The 21,330-nt window shown below is 39.0% G+C and overlaps 1 protein-coding gene and 1 pseudogene across 1 annotated transcript; both read right to left on the reverse strand.

Annotated features, from left to right (window-relative positions):
- The window catches only part of LOC141764595 (arachidonate 12-lipoxygenase, 12R-type-like), a 66,872-nt pseudogene that overhangs the window by 40,160 nt on the left and 5,382 nt on the right, over positions 1-21,330 (reverse strand).
- LOC141765396 (hydroperoxide isomerase ALOXE3-like) lies at positions 9,827-20,265 on the reverse strand. The gene is made up of 14 exons (XM_074631450.1): positions 20,122-20,265; positions 19,568-19,784; positions 19,336-19,405; positions 18,850-18,969; positions 18,635-18,738; positions 15,190-15,356; positions 14,892-15,035; positions 14,145-14,348; positions 13,850-13,936; positions 13,559-13,728; positions 12,573-12,694; positions 12,330-12,430; positions 11,419-11,589; positions 9,827-10,240 (listed from the first exon to the last, which is right to left on the reverse strand). The coding sequence occupies exons 1-14, from the start codon at positions 20,263-20,265 to the stop codon at positions 10,061-10,063; spliced, it is 2,001 nt and encodes a 666-aa protein (XP_074487551.1). The 3' UTR covers positions 9,827-10,060.

The following is a 21,330-nucleotide window of genomic DNA, read 5'->3' on the forward strand; positions in this document are numbered from 1 at the left end:
TTTTATACATATTGTGTGGGAGTGTCATGCCAGTGAAAATAGGTGGCTCTGTGGCTGGTGTGCTGAACCTTTACCAAATGACAGTAATGTGACGCAAATAGTGATGCCTTAAGGCTGCTTTAGATCATTTGATAAAGACAAACCAGCTTTTCCACTGTTAAAAGTGAGACATCCATCCATTATCTGTATCCGTTTATCCTATTCAGGCTCGCAGGGGGCTGGAGCAGGGTCGGCGCCAGAGTGTTAGGGGCGGACGGGCAATCAGCTTTGACAGGGGGGGCATTTTTTTTCACCTCATATAGCCTTTATTAAGTGTATCTTTAACATTATCATGTTTCATGAAAGACATAAACTGACAGAGAGGTGTATACATACTGCCACTTATGCGCACAGGCGCGCACGCACGCATACACATGCTGTTATGTCCACAAAAACAGGTTATAATCTAACACCGTGTCCTAACTGGATGCGAGCGTCCGACTGTCGCGCTGCATCGCGCATCTGACGCTCTCTGTCCACTGAATACGTTAAATCTGCACTTCTGTTACATCATGTAAACAAACCAGGAACATATCAACTGTGAGCTCCAGATCAGACTGGAGCTGGAGACGTAACCACCTCAAAGATGGGTTAGTGGTACATGTTATCTTCCAACGTTCGTACTTTTTTTTTTTTATCAGAAAACACACGTTTTATTTGTGATATTTACTGGAAATAACATACGATATAGCCAAGAGCAAGTAGGTTGTTATCTAGTGATCTTCTCCAGCCAGCTGCCACCTTATTTTGGTTTCTGTTTTGAAATGAGGAGGTTCTGGAGGCTACAGATAACTCCTCAGGCACGCCCTGCGTCGTGCTCTTGCCAGGGTCAAAATGTGCACACACGCAGGTGCCGAGATACAGTTAACAGGAAGTTAAACAACACATTCATCTAACAGTCTGACTGATTTCTTCATAACTATAATTTAAGTTAATAAAGACTAAATGTGGATGTTTCACTCACCAGTTGTTGTCCCTGCTCAGCTTGCTGTATAACGTAACATTAGTCCATTGTTTTATTCCACGATACTGAACAGAATAATCCAAACAGGTAGAAAAACGTCACGCCGCGCTGTGCAGCCAGCGTCGGCGTGACATTTTGTCTGAACTTCTATCGGATATACGGTTCCTATTTTTTCCTGTCACTCATATTGAGAGGAACGGCTGATTAGTTTAGATAAAATGAGCCGAGAAAACCGGGTCAGTTGTCCTGGATGTAAATGAAAATATTAACTTATACTATATGCGTAGCGTTCACTAGTGAAACTTTATTACGAGCTACCTGTCAAAAAATATAACAGCCACCTCACTAATGGTTCAAATAAAACACGAACCCACAGCGCAAAGAGACAACTATGGAAACTCTGGGAAATATGAACCGTCACGACAATATTTCAGTAAGAAGCCTCGTTTTGATCCGCTCCGTTTGCGTGTTTGTTTTTTTGTTTTGTTTTTTAATCTAGCTCAATAGAAAAAAATTAGAGAAAGTAGACCTACAAACCTGGTGCATTAAAGCACAATTAGGACCAAGAGAGTAGAAAGCATCCTGTGCTCCTCTCACATCTTACTTTCTCTACCTGTATAATAAAATAATGGACTAATGTTACGTTATACAGCAGGCTGAGCAGGGACAACAACTGGTGAGTGAAACATCCACATTTAGTCTTTATTAACTTAAATTATAGTTATGAAGAAATCAGTCAGACTGTTAGATTAATGTGTTGTTTAACTCCCTGTTTACTTTATCTCGGCACCGACGCAGGGCGTGCCTGAGGAGTTATCTGTTGCCTCCAGTAACTCGTCATTTCACTACTGAGGAGTTATCTGTAGCCTCCAGTACCTCCTCATTTCAAACAAATATAAATAAATTCCAACGTGGTCTGAAAACTACAAGTGGCCTACAGATCGGATCTAACAGGAAGGCTGCTCGAAACGGCTGGAAACTGTCCGACTTGACTGCAGCTTTTAGTCACCATCCCCTGCTGCTGCAGCTTTTAGTCACCACCCTCTGCTGCTGCAGCTTTTAGTCACCACCCTCTGCTGCTGCAGCTTTTAGTCACCACCCCCTGCTGCTGCAACAGCTTTTAGTCACCACCCCCTGCTGCTGCAACAGCTTTTAGTCACCACCCCCTGCTGCTGCTGCCGCCTGATCTCGTCTACTTTCCAGGCGAGGCGCAGTTCATCTCCAACGAGTCTACTCTCTCTCATTCACAACCTTTCTGTCTCTCTCCCTCTCTACTGGCTCCTACTTTATCAGCTAACCAGTGGCGGCTGGTGGAAATTTTTCTCGGTAGGGCTGTGCCACATCCAATCAATTTCAGCAAACATCCCGGTATGATTTAATGCAAAAAAGTGAAGGTATCATAAACACATTACTACTTTTCAGTTAAATAATCAACAATTATTTTATTCCAACAGGAGCAGTAAAGAATGCTTAGAAAAACACAACAGTATAACATGTACCCAGTGGTGGAAAGTAACTAAGTACATTTACTCAAGTACTGTACTTAAGTACAATTTTGAGGTACTTGTACTTTACTTGAGTATTTCCATGTTCTGATACTCCACTACATCTCAGAGGGAAATATTGTACTTTTACTCCACCACATTATTTTAATAACTTCAGTTACTTTACAGATTCAGATTATTAATACAAAATATAATCAACGAATAAATGATGATGTATTATTATAGATTAAACTACCCAGCAGTATATAAAGTCATTAAAATGAGCTCCACCTTTACCAGCTGCAACATTAAAGTGATGAACACATTAATGCATCAATAAGTATAATCCAATAATATACAGTATTCTGCATAGTGAGTACTTTTATGTTTGGTACTTTAAAGCTGAAGTTTCTGAGATTGGAGCAAATATGATTTAAAAAAGTTATATTTATAAAATGGTTGCTATATCGTGACAGTAGTACATGAGACAGGTAACCTGAAAAAAATCATGTCGCTCTCGGTCCTCCAGTGTCCTCCGGTGCTCCTTACGGCATCTGTAAGATTTCACATACCGGAGGAAAACAAGCAGTAAAAGCTGATCTGAGCTGTCCAGCTGCCGCGGCTGTCAATCACTCGCGAACTCTGACCAAACGGTCAAACTAGGCAGCGCTGATCAAATATGAATCAATATTTTGTTACGTTGATCCCTATTTCTCGCCTCAAATGTTTTCAGATCATCTTGTAGTGTACTGTTTAGCTGTAAGATGAGAACGTTTGTGACGCTGCCGCAATTGTGAAATCTGGTGAAGGAACGCCAAGTTCCGGTCACATGACCGGAGCACAGCCAATAGGAACGCTCTCTCAATGAAATGACCTGTGATTGGTCAAAGTCCCCCGTCACGGGCTAGATGTTCTAAAGCCTGACGAGCAGTAGCTGCTTGGGGCGATACAATAATTGCCCCTCTCGTATTAATTTGAGGACGCTGATTGGCTAAATTTAATGTCATTCGTTCATAGCTTGAATCAGCTGTTGGCTAAGCTGCTACATAAACCCGCCTGCTGGGGGCGATTTCTCCATCACCCCAGAGTTGAACTTCAGACATACAGACAGACAGAGGGGAGTCAGACAGGCAGAGGGGAGTCAGACAGACAGAGGGGAGTCAGACAGGCAGAGGGGAGTCAGACAGGCAGAGGGGAGTCAGACAGGCAGAGGAGAATCAGGGGACGTGCAGGAAAACCATATATTTTGCACGGATGATTTTCTGTCATATTTTACACATATTACTGTATGCATTCCAAATTTTAAACACACAAATATTGACAATTTGTATAATTTATTATTATTATTATTAGTAGTAGTAATGTTTTTTTTGTGTGTGGCTGTCTGGGTCAGGGGGGGCTGCGCCCTAGCGCCCTCTATTGGCCGGCCGCCACTGTCCACTAGTATGTTTTTATCATCTATTCACATGGTAGATCACCAAAAGAAGGAATAAAAGAACATGACAGCGACCTCTAGCGACCGCAGTAATTATGACAGGAGCAGAAGCAAGAGTCTGGCGTCTCTGTGTTCGTAGTTATTTTATCCCAAAACACGATGTTTTTCCATAAACTTAACTGTTTTTTTGCCTGAACCGAAAGAAGTTGTAGTTTTATTGCCTAAACCTAAAGAAGCCTTTTTGTTTGTGTTCAAAACGTGACGTTTCATTCAGTTTTACAACATGTTAAACTTGTTGCTTTTAAGTTTCACTTTCACAACATAGTAGGCCCCTAATGACACACATCTATGGTGCTTATAGCAACTGATAACATCTAGTTAATGGCCTGATAACAGTCAAATTGGGTGCAGCATCAGACACATACATAAGATAAGATGTAAAGATGCTGGTCAATATAAAATACATTTTGCTTCTTGTCTAATGCTGGGAGTTGCTAAAGCTAATGAGTAAACAGAAGGGAAAAACATAAGAGAGGACACAAGAACAGGTATTTACTGATAAACAAATGCTTACTCAAGATTATTGTCCTTGGGAGCTGTGTAAATTTTTCTACATTTGTCTAAATAAACACCAAACATACAAAAAGTGGTGAAAGTTGAAGAGTGGGTCAATCAGTCTGCCTTTAAAGTGTCAGTAGGCAGTATATTTTTGGCATCATTTGGCAAAAATTCCATAATAACCTTTCAGCATATTGTAATTCAAGTGTTCTGATAGAAAACTAGACTTCTGCACCTCCTCATGGCTCAGTTTTCAGGTTTTAAAAAATCTAGCCCGTGACGGGAGACCTTGACCAATCACAGGTCATTTCATTGAGAGAGTGTTCCTATTGGCTGTGCTCCGGTCATGTGACCAGAACTTGGCGTTCCTTCACCAGATTTCACAATGGCGGCGGCATCACTAACTTTCTCATTTTACAGCTAAACCGTGCACTACAAGATGATTCTGAAAACATTTGAAGCGAGAAATAGGCATTAACGTAACAAAATATTGATTCATATTTGATCAGCGCTGCCTAGTTTGACCGTTTGGTCGGAATTCACAAGTGATTGACAGCTGGCTCTCATTGACGGCAGCTGGACAGCAGATCTCAGATCAGCTCTTACTGCTTGTTTTCCTTAGGTATGTGAAATCTCCGGACACCGGAAGACACAGAGGCACATGATTTTTTTCCAGGTTACTTGTTTCATGTACTCCTGTCACGATATAGCGACCGTTTTATAAACATAACTTTTTTTTAATCATATTTGCTCCAATCTCAGCTACTTCAGCTTTAAGGAATGCTTTTAAAAGATTGCTTACTAGTAAAAATGCATTTCAAGTTCAGGGTATACCCTTAATGGCCATCCTCTCGTGAAGCGGTTCTTGCAGGGGGTCTGGAGGAGGTAATGCCCGGTGATGCGTGCCCTTGGTGAAGGGCTCTTTTGAGCCTCTGGGGCGCTCCTCTCTTTTGCATCACTCATCTCACCTCAAGCGCCATAAATAAGAAGCGCAACACTCCCACCTAGTGATTAAAATGCATTTTTACACCACAACAATACAGCATCACATGATTTGACTTCCACAACACATGCTGCCACACTCATTCAAAATATCACAGTGTACTCAGGGAGGTAAGAACCGTAGCTGAGTTTCATGCAGTAAATAAACTGCATGAAAAAAGCTGCATTCATTTAAATTGACCTACTTTAACCGGACACCTCGCGTGAGAACTCATCATGCCTGTTAAGTTTTGGAAGCATACTACTGCTGCTGCTGCTGCTGTTTGGAAATTCAGTAAGTAACCTACCTCAAAAACGTACCTTAAACTTTATTACATTCACCATAAACATACATGTATTTACATGTCAGAAGCTGTGGATCAGTTTAAGGATGACCCACTCTACCGACTGAGCTACAGCTGCCCCTACCTCTGAGTTTTGAAAGGTTTTTACTCTACTGATGACGCCCTGCCATCGAAATTCAAAACAAATGATTGGTTTCAAATTGATTGTCATTTCTTTAAATACGCAGACAAATATGACTTAAGTCTTAATGTGAGTTATTAATACTGTTATTAATAGTGCTAAAGGCATGTTAACATCAGTAATGTTGGGTTAAATCAGGCTCATATGTTTTAGTTATTGTCAGTTCAGTAAAACAAATGCATGCTTGTTTTTCATCTAGAAGTCAAACTGTTCAATATATATATTGTTATATCTGTAATATATGGTTTAAAACACCTTCCGCAGTATTTTAAAAAATGTTTGTTGGTATGTAAAGTATCTTATGTTGAAGCATTATTCACAACCTTTAGTGGACAGTCAAGGTTACCAGGTCAAGGTTACTAGGGAGGAGAGAAAGGATGCCACAGCTGTGTAAAAAGAAGGAGGATGTCATAACCTTTGTTTGTTTAGCACTAGGCCTGTCACAATAATAACTATATCGATTTGACTTTGACTTTATCGTACAATATATGGACATGAACTCAATAATTTTTACATTATTGATTTACAGCACATGACATCAAAAATGTTTATGTTATCGACTTACCGTATGCTATATGGACATGACCTCAATAATTTTCATGTTATTGACTTATCGTACAATATATAGACATGACCTCAATCATTTTTACGTTATTGACTTATCGTACTTATTACAGACTTATGGCCGGATGCATTATGTTTTTGGGTTGTCCGTCCGTCCGGTCCATTCTCTTGAACGCGATATCTCAGGAACGCCTTGAGGGAATTTCTTCAAATTTGGCACAAACATCCACTTGGACTCAAGGATAACATAATTAGATTTTGGTGTTCAGAGGTCAAAGGTCAAGGCCACTGTGACCTCACGTCCGTCCCATTCTCGTGACCACGATATCTCAGGAACGCCTTGAGGGTATTTCTTCACATTTAGCACAAATGTCCACTTGGACTCAAGGATGAACTGATTCGATTTTGGTGGTCAAAGGTCAACGTTATTGTGATCTCAAAAACATGTTTTGGGCCATAACTCAAAAATTCATATGATAATTATGAAGATTTGTACTAAAATGTCTAATAGAATAAAATTATGACATTTTAGTTAATAATAATAATAATAATAATAATACATTTTATTTATATAGCGCTTTTCTGGAAACTCAAAGACACTTCACACAGATAAAATGATCATAAAACAGTTGGCCATAACTCAAGAATTCATATGCTAATTATGACAATTAGGAAGAAATGATGAAGTGATGACATTTTGGACATACATGGATGTAAACTGCAACTTGACTGGTTGGCTGACTCAAACAAACGCAAGGCAGTAATTCTGGTTTAATTATTAAAGCCGTTTCACAACAGACACGGATTTTCATCCGAAAAAATGTGCATGTAAATTTATAAAAACACATTTTGTGGGTTCTTATGAATGCTTGCACACCCCTACAGAACATTAGTGTGGGGGAAAAAATATTCGGATGGAACTCGATTTCAACAGATTTCCGCCTGTGGAAATATATATATATGTTTGACCAATGAAATCCTTTGTTCCAACTGATTGATGTCATTCTGCATAATAAGTAGCCATGTGCTTCTGGTTGCTGCACAGAGAGTGTGTATTTTCGGAGCAATGGAATTTCAAAATAACAATGGGCTGTCCTCTCCTCAACAATAATCAATAATGTACGACAAACACTACTACCTCAACAACCAAATAAAGGACGATATATGGCTGGAGATCGCCCAGCAGCTGAGATAGGATGAAGATGGTAGCTGATATGCACTTGCTAACGAGGAACGGAACGGGGCTATCCACAACAACTAATGTTAGCATTAGCGTCAAGTTTGGGGCCCGACTAGTTTATGTGTAGTTAACGTTGACCCTTTAGACAATCTCTTTCTGGATAGGTCTTTGTTGTGTGGAGTGGACACGGGCACTATTTAGGAGGAAACTCATTTGGCCTCATGGGCCTCATTGACGAAAATGAAACACGGCAACGCGGATAATTCACAGTGGAATCAGTGTTCATAGTTGTCATGCAGAAAATTTGCATGTGGATTTTTCTGTATTCCCGCACCACATTCTTGCATCACTCTGGTGAAAAACGTATTTTATGCTATTATATTATCATCATATCAGTGGCATTAAATGGTCTTAAAATTATGCTAACATCGTTTATCGCAATTATTTCTCAGACAATATATTGTCTAACAAAATTAGTTATCGTGGCAAACCTGTTCAGCACCTGGCTGATAAGGACATAAGGTTGGTCAATATTTCCATACTATAATAATAATAATAATATTTCCTATTGTGACTGATATTGAGTGACATTATGACTTTGTTTGGGGGGGTTTTCTTATTAGGAGGGTGATGCTATGTTGGCTCAATGTACTGTAATTTCAGTCATGTTAACAAGCAATTAGGATTCATTGTCTTTACCACATGTAGTCTGAAGAAATGCTGTACTATGGAAGTGAGTATTGCAGTAGCTACAGTATATGCGATGAAGCAAGCTTGAATTGGGATGGTTGAAGCAGCATTTTATGTGTGATTTTCACTAACTGTTTTAGTTATGTTTTGATTGTGGTTAAAAAGTAACTCATCATTTAATTTTAAGTTAAATATCCTTACATGTAGTACTCTATCAGAGCTGTCATTTTGTTGAGTTAAAAAATGGTAATATTTTGTTTTAGATTTTTTATTAGCTCTTTCACTGTAAGAGCGCTGTGCGTTCCCGGCATGTTTTTAGAGCTGCAGTGTCATCAATAAAGCTTTTGTGAACCATCAGTTAAAAAGAGTTAGACCATCATTCAGCAGGAAATGCTACATTAATTGCATCCACATCATTGCTGATCTTACTCATTTAGTTCCTGGCCATTGCTGGCCTTATTCATTCAGTTCCTGGTTATTGCTGGCCTTACTCATTTAGTTCCTGGCCATTGCTGGCCTTATTCATTTAGTTCCTGGTTATTGCTGGCCTTATTCATTTAGTTCCTGGTTATTGCTGGCCTTATTCATTTAGTTCCTGATCATTGCTGACCTGACTCATTGAAATCCTGATCATCACTGACATTACTCATTTAGTTCCTGGTCATTGCTGACATTATTTAGTTCCTGGTTATTGCTGGCGTTAGGTCTACTTCTAATAAACTAAACATACTATGTTCTGTGTTATAAAAGTAATTTATTTAAAAGTAATTGTTTTTCACATGAGAAGAAACAGCAACACAACAACAACAACAGAGACACACAGTTCATACAGATACATTACACAGCATATAGTAAATTTAGCAAAACATAGGTCTCTACAAGTGTTTATACTTCATTATGACAATAAGTCATAAGGCACAGTTTACTTCTAAAGTGTATCAATCATAATGCAAAATAATATTTTCCCACAGTGATTTATTTTGATAAGATGCCCCGTATATTCATTGACAAGCAAAGAAGAAGACTTAAGATGTGGATTATGATTTAAAACAGAACATTTTCCCCACGGTTAAATCAATTAAGCTGTAAAGAAATTACAGACAGAACAGAACATGTAGTTCTTCCCTTTCCCACTTTTGTAAATGTTAAGCTTAATTTGACCAACAGCTGAGGAGGTCACACCTTCTGACATTCAAATGGTGATGGCCTTAGGACTACTTCTAATAAACTAAGCATACTATGTTCTGTTTTTTAAAAGTAATTGTTTTTCACATGAGATGAAACAGCAACACAACAACAACAGAGACACACAGTTCATACAGATACATGACACAGCATATAGTAAATTTAGCAAAACATAGGTCCTTAGTGTTTATACTTCGTTATGACAATAAGTCATAAGACACAGTTTACTTCTAAAGTGTTACAATCATAATGCAAAATAATATTTTCCCACAGTGATTTATTTTGATAAGATGCCCCGTATATTCATTGACAAGCAAAGAAGAAGACTTAAGATGTGGATTATGATTTAAAACAGAACATTTTCCCCACGGTTAAATCAATTAAGCTGTAAAGAAATTACAGACAGAACAGAACTTGTAGTTCTTCCCTTTCCCACTTTTGTTAATATGTAGCTGGATTTGGCCAACAGCTGAGGAGGTCACACCTTCTGACATTCAAAGGGACACACTATTTTCTACCACATCTGGATCCATGTATGTGTATGGTACCTCCAGCTTATCGTTTCTGATATTGATGTGTGCACTTAACGATTGAAGCTCTCCTTGAAAAGCCCTCATCAGCTGGCAGGGAGTCTTGTCACTGAAATGGTCGTTCCCGTACTGACCAAGAAGGACCTGATGACATCAAAGATACATTAGACATAGATGTTTTCCAGTAACATTTTAAATGTTTATCAGACATAAACTAATGGCAATGTAATGTACAGTTGTAGGTAGGGACGTCATGATATCAGAAACTTAGTAGTTGATACCAATACCAGTGAAATTCCATGATTCTCGATACCAATTTGATACCACGGTAACAAACAAAAATAAAACAATAAATCCCATGTACTTTAACATACACTCCTTTATTACCGCTTGCATACTGGTTGTGGTTAGGGAGTTAAACGGGTCATAATTCCCTCTCTACTATCAACTTATATTGCTGTGAAAACATCTCCCTCAAACAACTGGATTTATTCAAATTTCTCACTAAAAATTACATTTGAACACATCATGATAAAGTTATAATTTACTTTTGCCCAATAGAGTGGTGCAGGAATGATGTATTTTTGTAGGCCAAAACGTTAAAATCTCTTCAGCTTGTGTTAATCGCAGACCTTATTTCAGTCACCTAACCAAAAACGCATTCAAAAAACCCATTGACTTTGAGACGAGGGAACCGCTTAAATGCTGCGTCCTAGGACTCATTCCTGCAGCACTCCATACTCATTTTTACTGAAAAGTAGGGCTGTTCTCGACTACTGTTGACCTGCTGTTGCTAAAGGGTGCCTCTGTGAGTCGGTTTCCGATGCTGAAGGGCACTTACCAAACGGTGGTATTTGACAAGTTGGGAGTGAGAACCGGTCGGGTAAGCAGCACAGTCCTGCATGGAGCTAACAGCTAACATTACCTAGCTCTTGTTCTGAAGATTTCAACACAGATTTGTTGCTCGCAATGTAGCATTATCAGGGAAAAAATAGAGTGCGTCCCATGGACGTGTCGATAGTGAGTTTACTGCGTCTCAAACACATTTTCTATCGTCCCCGAGACAATGGGACGCCATGAGTCTCGAGCCCTGACAGTACCTGTGGTACTGTAGAAAAATGAGTACTGTCACGTTTTCAGATTATTGGCATCGGTTTGGTACCAAAAGTATTGGTTCTTGTGATATCCCTAGTTGTAGGAAGTGGATTTCTTCAGTGGGTCAAAGAGGGTATTTGTGTTCTAATGACATATTTACCTACTTTACAAAACTTGAACATAAATGGGATTTATGTAATTGAAGTCATGAAGTTATGGGCACTTACCAAGTCAACGGACTGCTTGCTAAGTAGCCAACTGACAGCCATTCCGTTAGCTGTCGTGCCCTGGTCAGGCAATGTCTGCAGCATCGTGGCCTCGCTTGTTGTCCCCTTTGTGGTTGGTGGAGCACATCGCAGGGTGCTGGGAGCGTTGGGCATCCAGCCACCATAGTCAAACTGCAACGAATGAATGATTGATTAATACTCTTTGAAGCCACGCCATGTTGTACTGTTGTTCAGTCGGTCTGCTATTGATTGATTGAAATTTGGATTGGAACAAATGGAACAAAATTGTAGGCATTCATGGTCCCCAGAAGATAATTTTTTTAATCCCCTGACTTTTCCTCTAGCGCCACCATGAGGTTAACATTCTTGATTTCAGAAAAATGTCTCGACAACTTTCAGCTGGATTGCCATTAAATTTGGTTCAGACATTCATGTTGACCTCAGGGTGATAACGTTGGTGATCCTCTGACTTTTCATCCAGCGCCATCATTGGATCAAATTTTTATTTATCCAATACTTTGGTTTATGACCAAATACCTTAAAAACTAATGACATTCCCATCAGCCTCCGCTGTACTTTGTGTTTTGTGCTAATGAGGAAATGCTTGCACATGCGTGCATGTTAACAGGGAATACTAAGACTGTGATCTTAGTAAATATTTTACTTGCTAAAAGTCAGTATGTTGGCATTGTCATTGTGAGTATGTTAGCATTTGTCGCATTTAACAGCCTCACAGACCTGCGAGCATGGCTGTAGAGACTTGTTTATGTTAACGATAACAATCTTCAAAGACAAAGGTCACTTTTTTGGCCAGAATTCATCCACCTCTCTCCAGTCCAGAAAAAAATGCAAAACGTCATGAATCCATTTCACAAAAATAGCAACATTATAATTAAATGAAAAGGCATCACCTGTCCAGAGTTCACAGCCGAGTGCTGTGCTGAGCAAGTGAAGATCACCATGGTGACAAACTTGACCAACTCATCCACGGTGGTGAAGCTCTGAGGAATTCCTGAGAATCAAAGGGAATAAACTGCATTACTTGAAGACATCTAGAAATTAAAATCTGACTTATGTTTGCATTATGATAATATAATTGTACATAAAAGTGCTCATTTATCATCATTAAGATTGAGCTTTTCTTTAAAACTCACCTGTGCCTGCTTGGGAAAGGAATCCATGTTCAAAAATGTCCGAAATCCACTTCTGCAGTGATTCGTCTTTCTGGACCCTAGTGTCATTGTTGTAGTGGAATCTGAGCACTCCCTGCACAAACCTTTGAGAAATGAGAATAAGTTCTGTAAAATACATTCCTAGTTGAACAATTATATATATATATATTATACAATTGTTTTCTTCACACTGTAGTAGTGAGACACTGTTTTGTTAGACAATTGAATGGCCATCTCTTTAGAATGATCAGTTCTGTTCTTTTGAGGAATTTGGTGCAATATTCTGCACAGTGGATCATACAACTTTGATATTACAGTCGATACCTTTAGATGGACAGAAACACTATATTTCCTGCAGTTTTTCAGAAAGACTGATTAAAGAAATCATTTATGAGAAATGAGTTAGATAAGTGAACAAAAGCTTGCTAATAGAGAGGGCAGGATTGGGGCTCTCTTATTTTCCTATTTCAGGACGCTTTGTTGTGAATGGTCTCTTATTTAAACAGTAAATTGTCTTAAACAATATGTATTGTGTCCCCAATATTTTGTTTACAGTATACTGGTTAATACAGCCTCAGTCAACTAAGTCATGTTAAAGCAAATCCTGTACTGAAATCTGAGACACACTGTGAAAAGCACAGCAAACTACCCATACTACCTGTAGATGATATCCCAAAGTTCGGCTTGCTTCAAAGTTGAAATATATGCCTATACCATATTTCTAATTTTCACAAATAAACAAGTTGTATCTCTTTTGTTTAAGCAATACCCAAAAAGAAATGTAAAAATAACAATTTGTAGTTTTACGAGGGGGGTTACATGCTGCAACTATTTCTTGGTAAACAGTGGCCGTGATGAAATAAATCCTTTATGAGAAAATCAACTGTCTAACAAGAGGAAAAAAAGCTAGCTGGTAGAGAGGGCAGGATTTGGGCTCTTATTTTCCAATATCAGGACACCTGTACTACCTGTGGATGATATCCCAGAGCTTGAGTCCATCATCCCTGTAGTGGAAGTTCGGCACAGCCTCCAGCCCTCGCTCAGCAATGTCCACTGGTATGCAGAGGGAGCTGTAGGTCAGTGAGGCCAGTGATCCTTCCAGGTGTGTCATCATACCCTCTCCACCAGAAGCTGCATGCTAAGGAACAGTCAAATATGTAAGGAATATAGTTAGAGACAAATACTGTACATGATACTGAAAAACAAACTTGTTTGATTGTTTAGGTAATGGTCTACTGAGTGTGTTGGTGTTTTTGTACTTTTTTGAAGAATCCCTCCTCCGATATTAGAAGATCTCGAGCTTTGTAGTTGATCTGCAGCGTGTAGCGAGTGTGATGTACGAGGAGCTGAGGGAAAGAGGGAACTCTGTTAGTGACACTATTATATGTTAACAAAGTCAGAAATCTTGACGCTTCTATACCATTCAGCAGTGTGAAATACTTGAAAATATATACACATTAAAACATTATGATTCATCAACTTTGGAAGATACAAAAATCAGCAAGTTGAAAAAACTACAACTACAGTAAGTTCAGTATTCTCCGTTTTAGTTACCTTGTACAGTGGATGCCCCTCCGGCACGTTGCGCAGCAGTGACACTGCAAAGACTTCAGCCAGCAGATGAGTGCGCAGCAGGTGAACATTGAGTTGATGCTCGTGGAAATCTGCTCCTCTCACAAAAATCTTGGCCGTCAACCAGTCGTACTCAGAATCGGTAGGATAGAAGATGGGGTTGTCATCTGCTGGAATCTGTTTCAGCTGCAGGAGAAGGAAGGAGAATGTGGTTCATTCAATCCATTCAATTCATTACCAGTACTGGTCAGTTATGTTGTTTTATGTTTGACTATTTACTATAGCTTTCATCTGCTTTTTAGTTTGATGCTCTGAAGTGGAAATTCACATTTTCATTGAATCCCAGGTGAGAACACAGGGTCACCTTGAGAACAGAAGCTTTACTTTCCTCAGTCTTACAAACATCAATAGTTGTGTGTCATGTAAATAAAGTTGACTTGACTTATTTGCATCAGACTCAACTGTCAGCCTGTTAAACTTGGATATGGCTATTGGAGGAACCTTTTTACATGACTCGGGCAGGAAGAAATGAACTGCTTACCTAGCAGAGAGGATTCATAGCTGCCATAGATACTATTCATGGTAGCTGCTACTTGCAAATACGCTTTCAGTAAGTTGGTTGCTTCCTGTCGCAGGGGAACCTACATCTTACGATTTGAATGATAGTTGTTTAAATAAATACTCAAACTTAAAACGTCACTATTAGCTATATTTGAGTGCTAATCTCACCTGAATAGCAATCGGCATCAGCCTATCGTCAGGTGTTTTGTGGAGCAGGACCAGGGGAGCCATCAAGTACTGCTTCATCCCATGGATGGTGTTTGGTGTCAGTCCATCCAAACTCTTGTAGTCACACAGGAATATGTTGCCTTTCTGTGAGGATGAGAAATGATTTGACGCACATGCATAAAGTTTGCATATTACATACTGTATACTAAGTGAACATGTAAGTGCAACATGCAATTCTAAATTAACATGTCATGGGGCAAAACATGACTCTGAAATCAATCAAGGTCAAGGCAATCACCTGCATTTCACATGTCAAGCTACACCGACCACTGAGGGAGACCTTGTCGTCAGTCACAGGAAAGTTCTCGGGCAGAGCTGAACAACGCCGGATCAACATGGGATTGACACCATTTAGATACTGGTAGCCAAAAAAAGCGTCCTCCTTCCAATGTTTCTGGACGTAGTCTGGAGAAAGAACAGAGTTGAACTTCATTGAGTTTCAAACTTTGGGCTACTCTGGAAAATGAGAAACAAGAACAGGATTGTTAAGGGACATATCAGGGGTATAGATGAGTGTTGTGTTGTGTATGTTGTGTTGAGTAATGCAGTGAGGCAATGCAAGTTTATTTATATAGCACATTTCAGCAATAAGGCAATTCAAAGCGCATAATTACATAAAACATTAAAAGCATCGAGAAAACTCATTATAAAACATAAAATTAGCGACCTAAACAATTCGCTAAGCAGCAAACTTTGGGTTCCTCAATCTACATCAAGTGACCTAAACAGTTGCTTAAACAGCAATCTGTGGGTTCCTCACTCTACATCGGTGACCATCATGTCATTCCTTTCATCAGCAGATAATCCATGCTTTTATCTCCCCTAGATTTGACTATTGCAACACACTTTATTCTTGTCAGGGTTATTATCGTAAACTAAAACTGAAACTAAAACGAAAATAAGTACTGGAAAATGTTTGTAGTAAACTGAAAATAAATGTAATCCTTTAAAGCAGTGGTTCTCAATCTTTTTTCACCAAGTACCACCTCAGAAAATATTTGGCTCTCCAAGTACCACCATTATGACCGATGTTAAAATACAGTAGCGAGGCCTACCCTATTCAGCAATGCACAGTTCACGCAGGAGGCAAATTTATTCCTAATAAGAATATTATTTATTGTTGACTTTTGTCATCCTTGCTTTACAAAGGGGGTAGCACTAGAACTGGCACTTCAACTCTTCCACACAACTCTCCTACTACACAAGGGGCATCCTCTCACACTAGGCCTGCACGATATGAGGAACATCTGTGATGTGCAATAACACTGTTCAATATTGCGATGACGATATGACTTGCGATAAATCTTGAAGTGTGCATATTAGCTATACATATACATATACTGTATTTTATATATAACCAGGCTAAATGTTGTTTCTAGAGCAGCAACAGTAATGTTTAAAACAGCAAAGTCACCATATAAACTCCTTAATATCTCACTGGAAACAAATCTAAATGTTGATAAAATAAATCATATTCCTGAAAATACTAAGTGAAGTTTATAACGACCGAAGTACACAGACTTCAGTCAGTATCAGTCCTTCCTCCTACCTCTGTCCTCCCTCCTCCCTCTGGTGCAGGTAACATTAGGGCTGATAGAGGGAAGACGGGCTGTTTGGTTTCATCCAGCTGATGAGTTTACAAGTAAGATATGTGACAAACTAACCTAACCAGTCAGACTACACAGCCTACTGCCAGCTTTAGTTTTAGCTGGTATAGCCAAGGGTTATGTTGCTCTGATACTTTATGAAGATAATAAATTAATAACACAGAGGTTCAGTCTGCAGCGCATCACCGCTTCACGTCTTCCGTTCCTTCACAATAAACCCCCCGAACACAAACACTGGATCACTGCTGACCAGGGAACTAAAGTCAGTCACAACTCAACTAAATAACTTACAGATGTTTATAGTTCGCTGTTAGCCGCCGAGCTAACGCGCTGCGCCTGCCTAACAGTTTCATCATGTTTATGCTTGTTGAACAGGTGTAATAATAAGGTAACTTGGCTTTACACTTGCAAAGTTGTATTGAACTTATGAGTAGTTGTAGCCTACAAACCTGATCAGCTCTTCACAGACTGACTGCGTTCTGTGTTGATGTGAGCGTAGAGCTCTGACACAGCACAGCAGAGGAGATGATGCAGCTTTAGTTTAATACCTAGTTACGTTAACCATCCTTAAATATAATGATTGTTCTGATTCATCGCGTTTCAGACAGCCTTTTACGATGTGTTCATCGCGCATGTTCATATGATGACGATGAAAATACGATTTATGGGTCAGCCTATTTCTTATTGATTTTAAAAAATATTTCAGAGATTCCTCCGCGTACCACTACAGAGAGCTCGCGTACCATCAGTGGTACACGTACCACAGTTTGAGAACCACTGCTTTAAAGGGATTGTTTGTAACTTCTTACACGTATAAATCAATCCGGGTCGCTGTTCAAACTGCTGCAGCTCCTCCAGACCAACAGAGGTTTCCCGTGTCTTGTGAAGTGACGGGGCTCCGCAGCGAGAAACATTATCGTCTCCGACCGGGTGCCGTCGTCTCCCCTGTTCCCTCCGGCCGCGGTTGGGAGGCTGAGGCAGGAAAAGCCAACACTAGGATCAGCATTGATTCATGGAGAGACCTTCGTCTGGTCAGCTACGTGCTAGCTGACTTGTGTCGCCTCACTGTTTTGAGGGATGCTCGCTCACATTCAGGTAGCACGTGCACACGGGCGAGCGCAAGAAACAGGACACTAACTTTTGTTGACTTAACAGCCACAGGTGTCGCTGTTACAACAAATTTCGGATTCTTACAAACAGTCCCCTTAAGAAAAACTAAGACTATACTTAAATGATATTGCCTGGTTAAAAAATTAAGACAAATAAAATAAAAATGTATGTAAATATTTTTTAGTTTTAGACTTTTAACTATAATATATCACTACCAAAAAAAGGAGACAGCATTAATTTCCGTCAACTCTTGTGACATTGAACCACAGAAATTAACGGACTTGACATTCCAGGGGATGACGCTATGCCGCAATTACATCACAATTAATCCTAGTCTAGTCTTGTAAAATTAAATAACAGGAACGTGATGCCATTTAACCAAGCTATTCAGCTCAGGTCCAATCTGAACCAACTGGGGTCAAGATGAAATTGCAGATGACAAGTTTTCTACTGAGTGTGGTAGTGAAAGAGTACTCAATTTGATTACCAAATGAAAATATTTAAACATTGTGGCCATTCCTTCACAGTTCTCCAACCATGAATGTATATGTAGCTACATACTTCGGAGACATTATTGGCCCGAACAAAAACAAACTAAAACTACTGTAAAATGAAAACTAAATAAATAAAACTAAAACTAAACCTTTCTGAAAAACTAAAACTAAACTAAAACTACACTCTGAAAACTAACTTATTAAAACTAAATTGAAAAGTTTAAACTAAAATAAAAAAAACAAATTGAAAATTTAAAACTATTATAACCTTAAGACTGAAACTTATACAAAACATATATTTATATATATATTTCTTTTTTTACTGTAAAGCCCTTTGTAACTTTGTTTTAAAATGTGTTATATAAATAAAAGTTGGTATTATTATTATTATTATTATTACTATCATTATTATTATTATTATTATTATTTGTATGTATACAGTGTGAAGTATTCTATTAAATTATGGTAGTACCTGATATGTCAGTCCGTTTGAACAAGAACACCCCATTGATATCGTCAATATCAGCCCAGGTCTCCTTGGAATTAGAGAGTCCCTTCAGGTATATCTCACCCAGACTAGAAAATAAAAGCAGAGAGTAATTTTACGTTTTATGATGCCTTGAATCACTATTATAGGCAGGTACATAGTTACATAGAAAGATATCTGACAGAATTTGAGGACCTCACCCAGTGAGTGCCGTGTAGGCAAACTGGGCGGTCTTGATGAAGGAGAATTTGCCATCAGGCAGAGATTCAAAGCTTTCAGCCTTCATGTGGTGGGGTATTTTCTCTTCAGGCTCATTCCAGCTGGTAAAATAGAGAAGAGAAGAGTGGTGAGGAACTTTGGACAGTCTAGATCCCTGTGTATCTGTAGTTTTAATTTAGAGAATTTCAAGCCTACATAAGCAATATTGCAATTTTGTAAATGTAAATGTAAATCAGCTTTTATTGTCACACATTGTATTGTACACAGCACAGCACACCGTGAAATGTAGTCTCTGCATTAAGTCCATCCTAGTATATTAGCTTGGGGGGTCTGTGCCTTGCCTAACAATGTCATATGGTGGTTAATTTAAAATGATATATCATGAATATATTCAATTAAAGAGGTTTGGATACATGTTAGTTTTGGGGTGCATAAAGTTAAAGTGTGTATAAGCTCTGAGCTCTCACCTATAGTCGATCTTCGGCGTAGAGAACCAGTCCCTAATATCAGATATAAAACTCGTTGTCTGACATGTAGCTTGAAGAAAAAAACAAAACAAGGTTTAAAATAGTTGATATATACAGTGTATTAGCATTAATTTACTCCAGCATCTTTATTGTCTAACTTGCAGAACTTGTCTTTCTTTTATGTCTTCTGAAGTCAGTGAACAACAAACAGGCTGTCAGACGAGCTAATTACCATACACTGCTGCTGGCCCTCTGAAGCAGTGCACCTCACAGTCATCGATCCATTGTAAGATGAGAATCTTGTCGGTCTTTCCCTCAGGGGATTTCACTACCACCTTGGTTGGAAACCATTTAGATTCTTCTGGGAACCCTTGGACATGCTGTGTGTTTAGCTGTATCTGGAGCAGACCTCCAATGGAGGCAGGGCAGGACACGGTAAAACGAGACACCTGGAGTAATGACAGAAATGGTTTTAAAACATTTTTACAAGAGATAAAGTGTATATGATAACCAAGAGCTGTAACTTCTCAATAATTAGCATACAACACTGAATGTGGAAGGGTGGACAAAATAAAAATTGTGCAATAGGTGCATCATGTCCACTGCATAAAATAAAACATTTTTTACAGCCCATTATGGGGATTTTTTCTTGCTTTGGTGACATTTGTGCCAATATGAGTCTGAGTTGGCGAGGGTTTACATCAGCTTCCCTAATTTGATATATTTAGATTAAGTTGAGGAAACGTGTCATACATTTAAACATAGAGAGGGATATTTCAGACTTACTGCCCCTCTCGTGAAGGGTGAATCTCCTTCGAGTTTCGTGTGTTCGCTCTCCCCGTCTCTGCCCACCAGCTTAATGAAGACATTGTCTGAAGTGCCGGCATCGTCGAGAAAGGAAGTTGATATGGTCACTTCATAATCCACCATATTCACTCTGGAAAGTAGAAGAATTCTGGTGGGGAGAGAATAATAATAACCATTCTCAGCAGTTATTAGGATAACTGTCACTAGATGAGCCTGAGTGCAAAAAAACTTTAAAATACTGGTATCACAAAGAAAATGGCATTGGAAAAGATATTATAACAACTAATATTAAATTTGTCTTTTAAATTTCGTAAAGCATCTCTCTTACCTGTTAATAAGACCAAGAAGTTCCTTTGATGAACTGCTCTTTTGTTAAAAGAAATCACCGTGGATTTCTCTTTTTATACATATTGTGTGGGAGTGTCAAGCCAGTGAAAATAGGCGGCTCTGGTGATGGTGTGCTGGACCTTTGCCAAATGACAGTAATGTGACGCAAATAGTGATGCCTTAAGGCAGTATTAGATCATTTGATAATGACAAACCAGCTTTTCCACTTTTAAATGTGAGACATCCATCCATTATCTGTAACCGCTTATCCTATTCAGGGTCGCAGGGGGCTGGAGCCGAACCCAGCTGACATTGGGCGAAGGCAGGGTACACCCTGGACAGGTCTAATGTAAACATGAGACAGTCAACGCAATATTCAATCAATATTGTGTTTGCTGTGGCGTGGGTAATGGTTGCCTTAATTTAGTTTTCTTAGTTGTGTAAGTTGTTTTGGTGATTAGCAATATGTCAATTGCCACTCTTATAATGTCCTTGTATAAAGGGAATATATGCCTTTTCACTTTATAAATGCTCTGACACAATTGTATGTTCATGCAAATGCCAATAAACATTTTTATTTTTTTTTAAATGTGTTGGTTGTGATTTTCAGCTGACAACAATAACCAGACTAAGGAATTCTCTCATGAAAAACAAAACAAATATACCATGTAAAAGAGGAAACTTTTACATGTCTCTCAGACTGCAGGATGTGGTGGGGCAACCTGGGTGGATATGATGAGCCTAACTGACAGTTGCACAATCTGGCAGCACATACGTGATCATCCACCCTGAATCTGCTCAATGTTATTTTTAATTACCTGTGACTGGCGATACTCCATATCTCAGTTATGTGAACAGAAC

Source organism: Sebastes fasciatus, chromosome 3 (assembly GCF_043250625.1).
Source record: "Sebastes fasciatus isolate fSebFas1 chromosome 3, fSebFas1.pri, whole genome shotgun sequence".
Classification (NCBI taxonomy): domain Eukaryota; kingdom Metazoa; phylum Chordata; class Actinopteri; order Perciformes; family Sebastidae; genus Sebastes; species Sebastes fasciatus.

Coding starts and splice junctions, on each gene's coding strand:
- LOC141765396 (XM_074631450.1), bottom strand. CDS start 20,265: ATGGTGGATTATGAAGTGACCATATCAACTTCCTTTCTCGACGATGCC. Junction 18,970..19,335: donor ACGCCGAAGATCGACTATAG/GTGAGAGCTCAG, acceptor CTATTTTACCAG/CTGGAATGAGCCTGAAGAGA. Junction 10,241..11,418: donor GCAAGCAGTCCGTTGACTTG/GTAAGTGCCCAT, acceptor TGATGTCATCAG/GTCCTTCTTGGTCAGTACGG.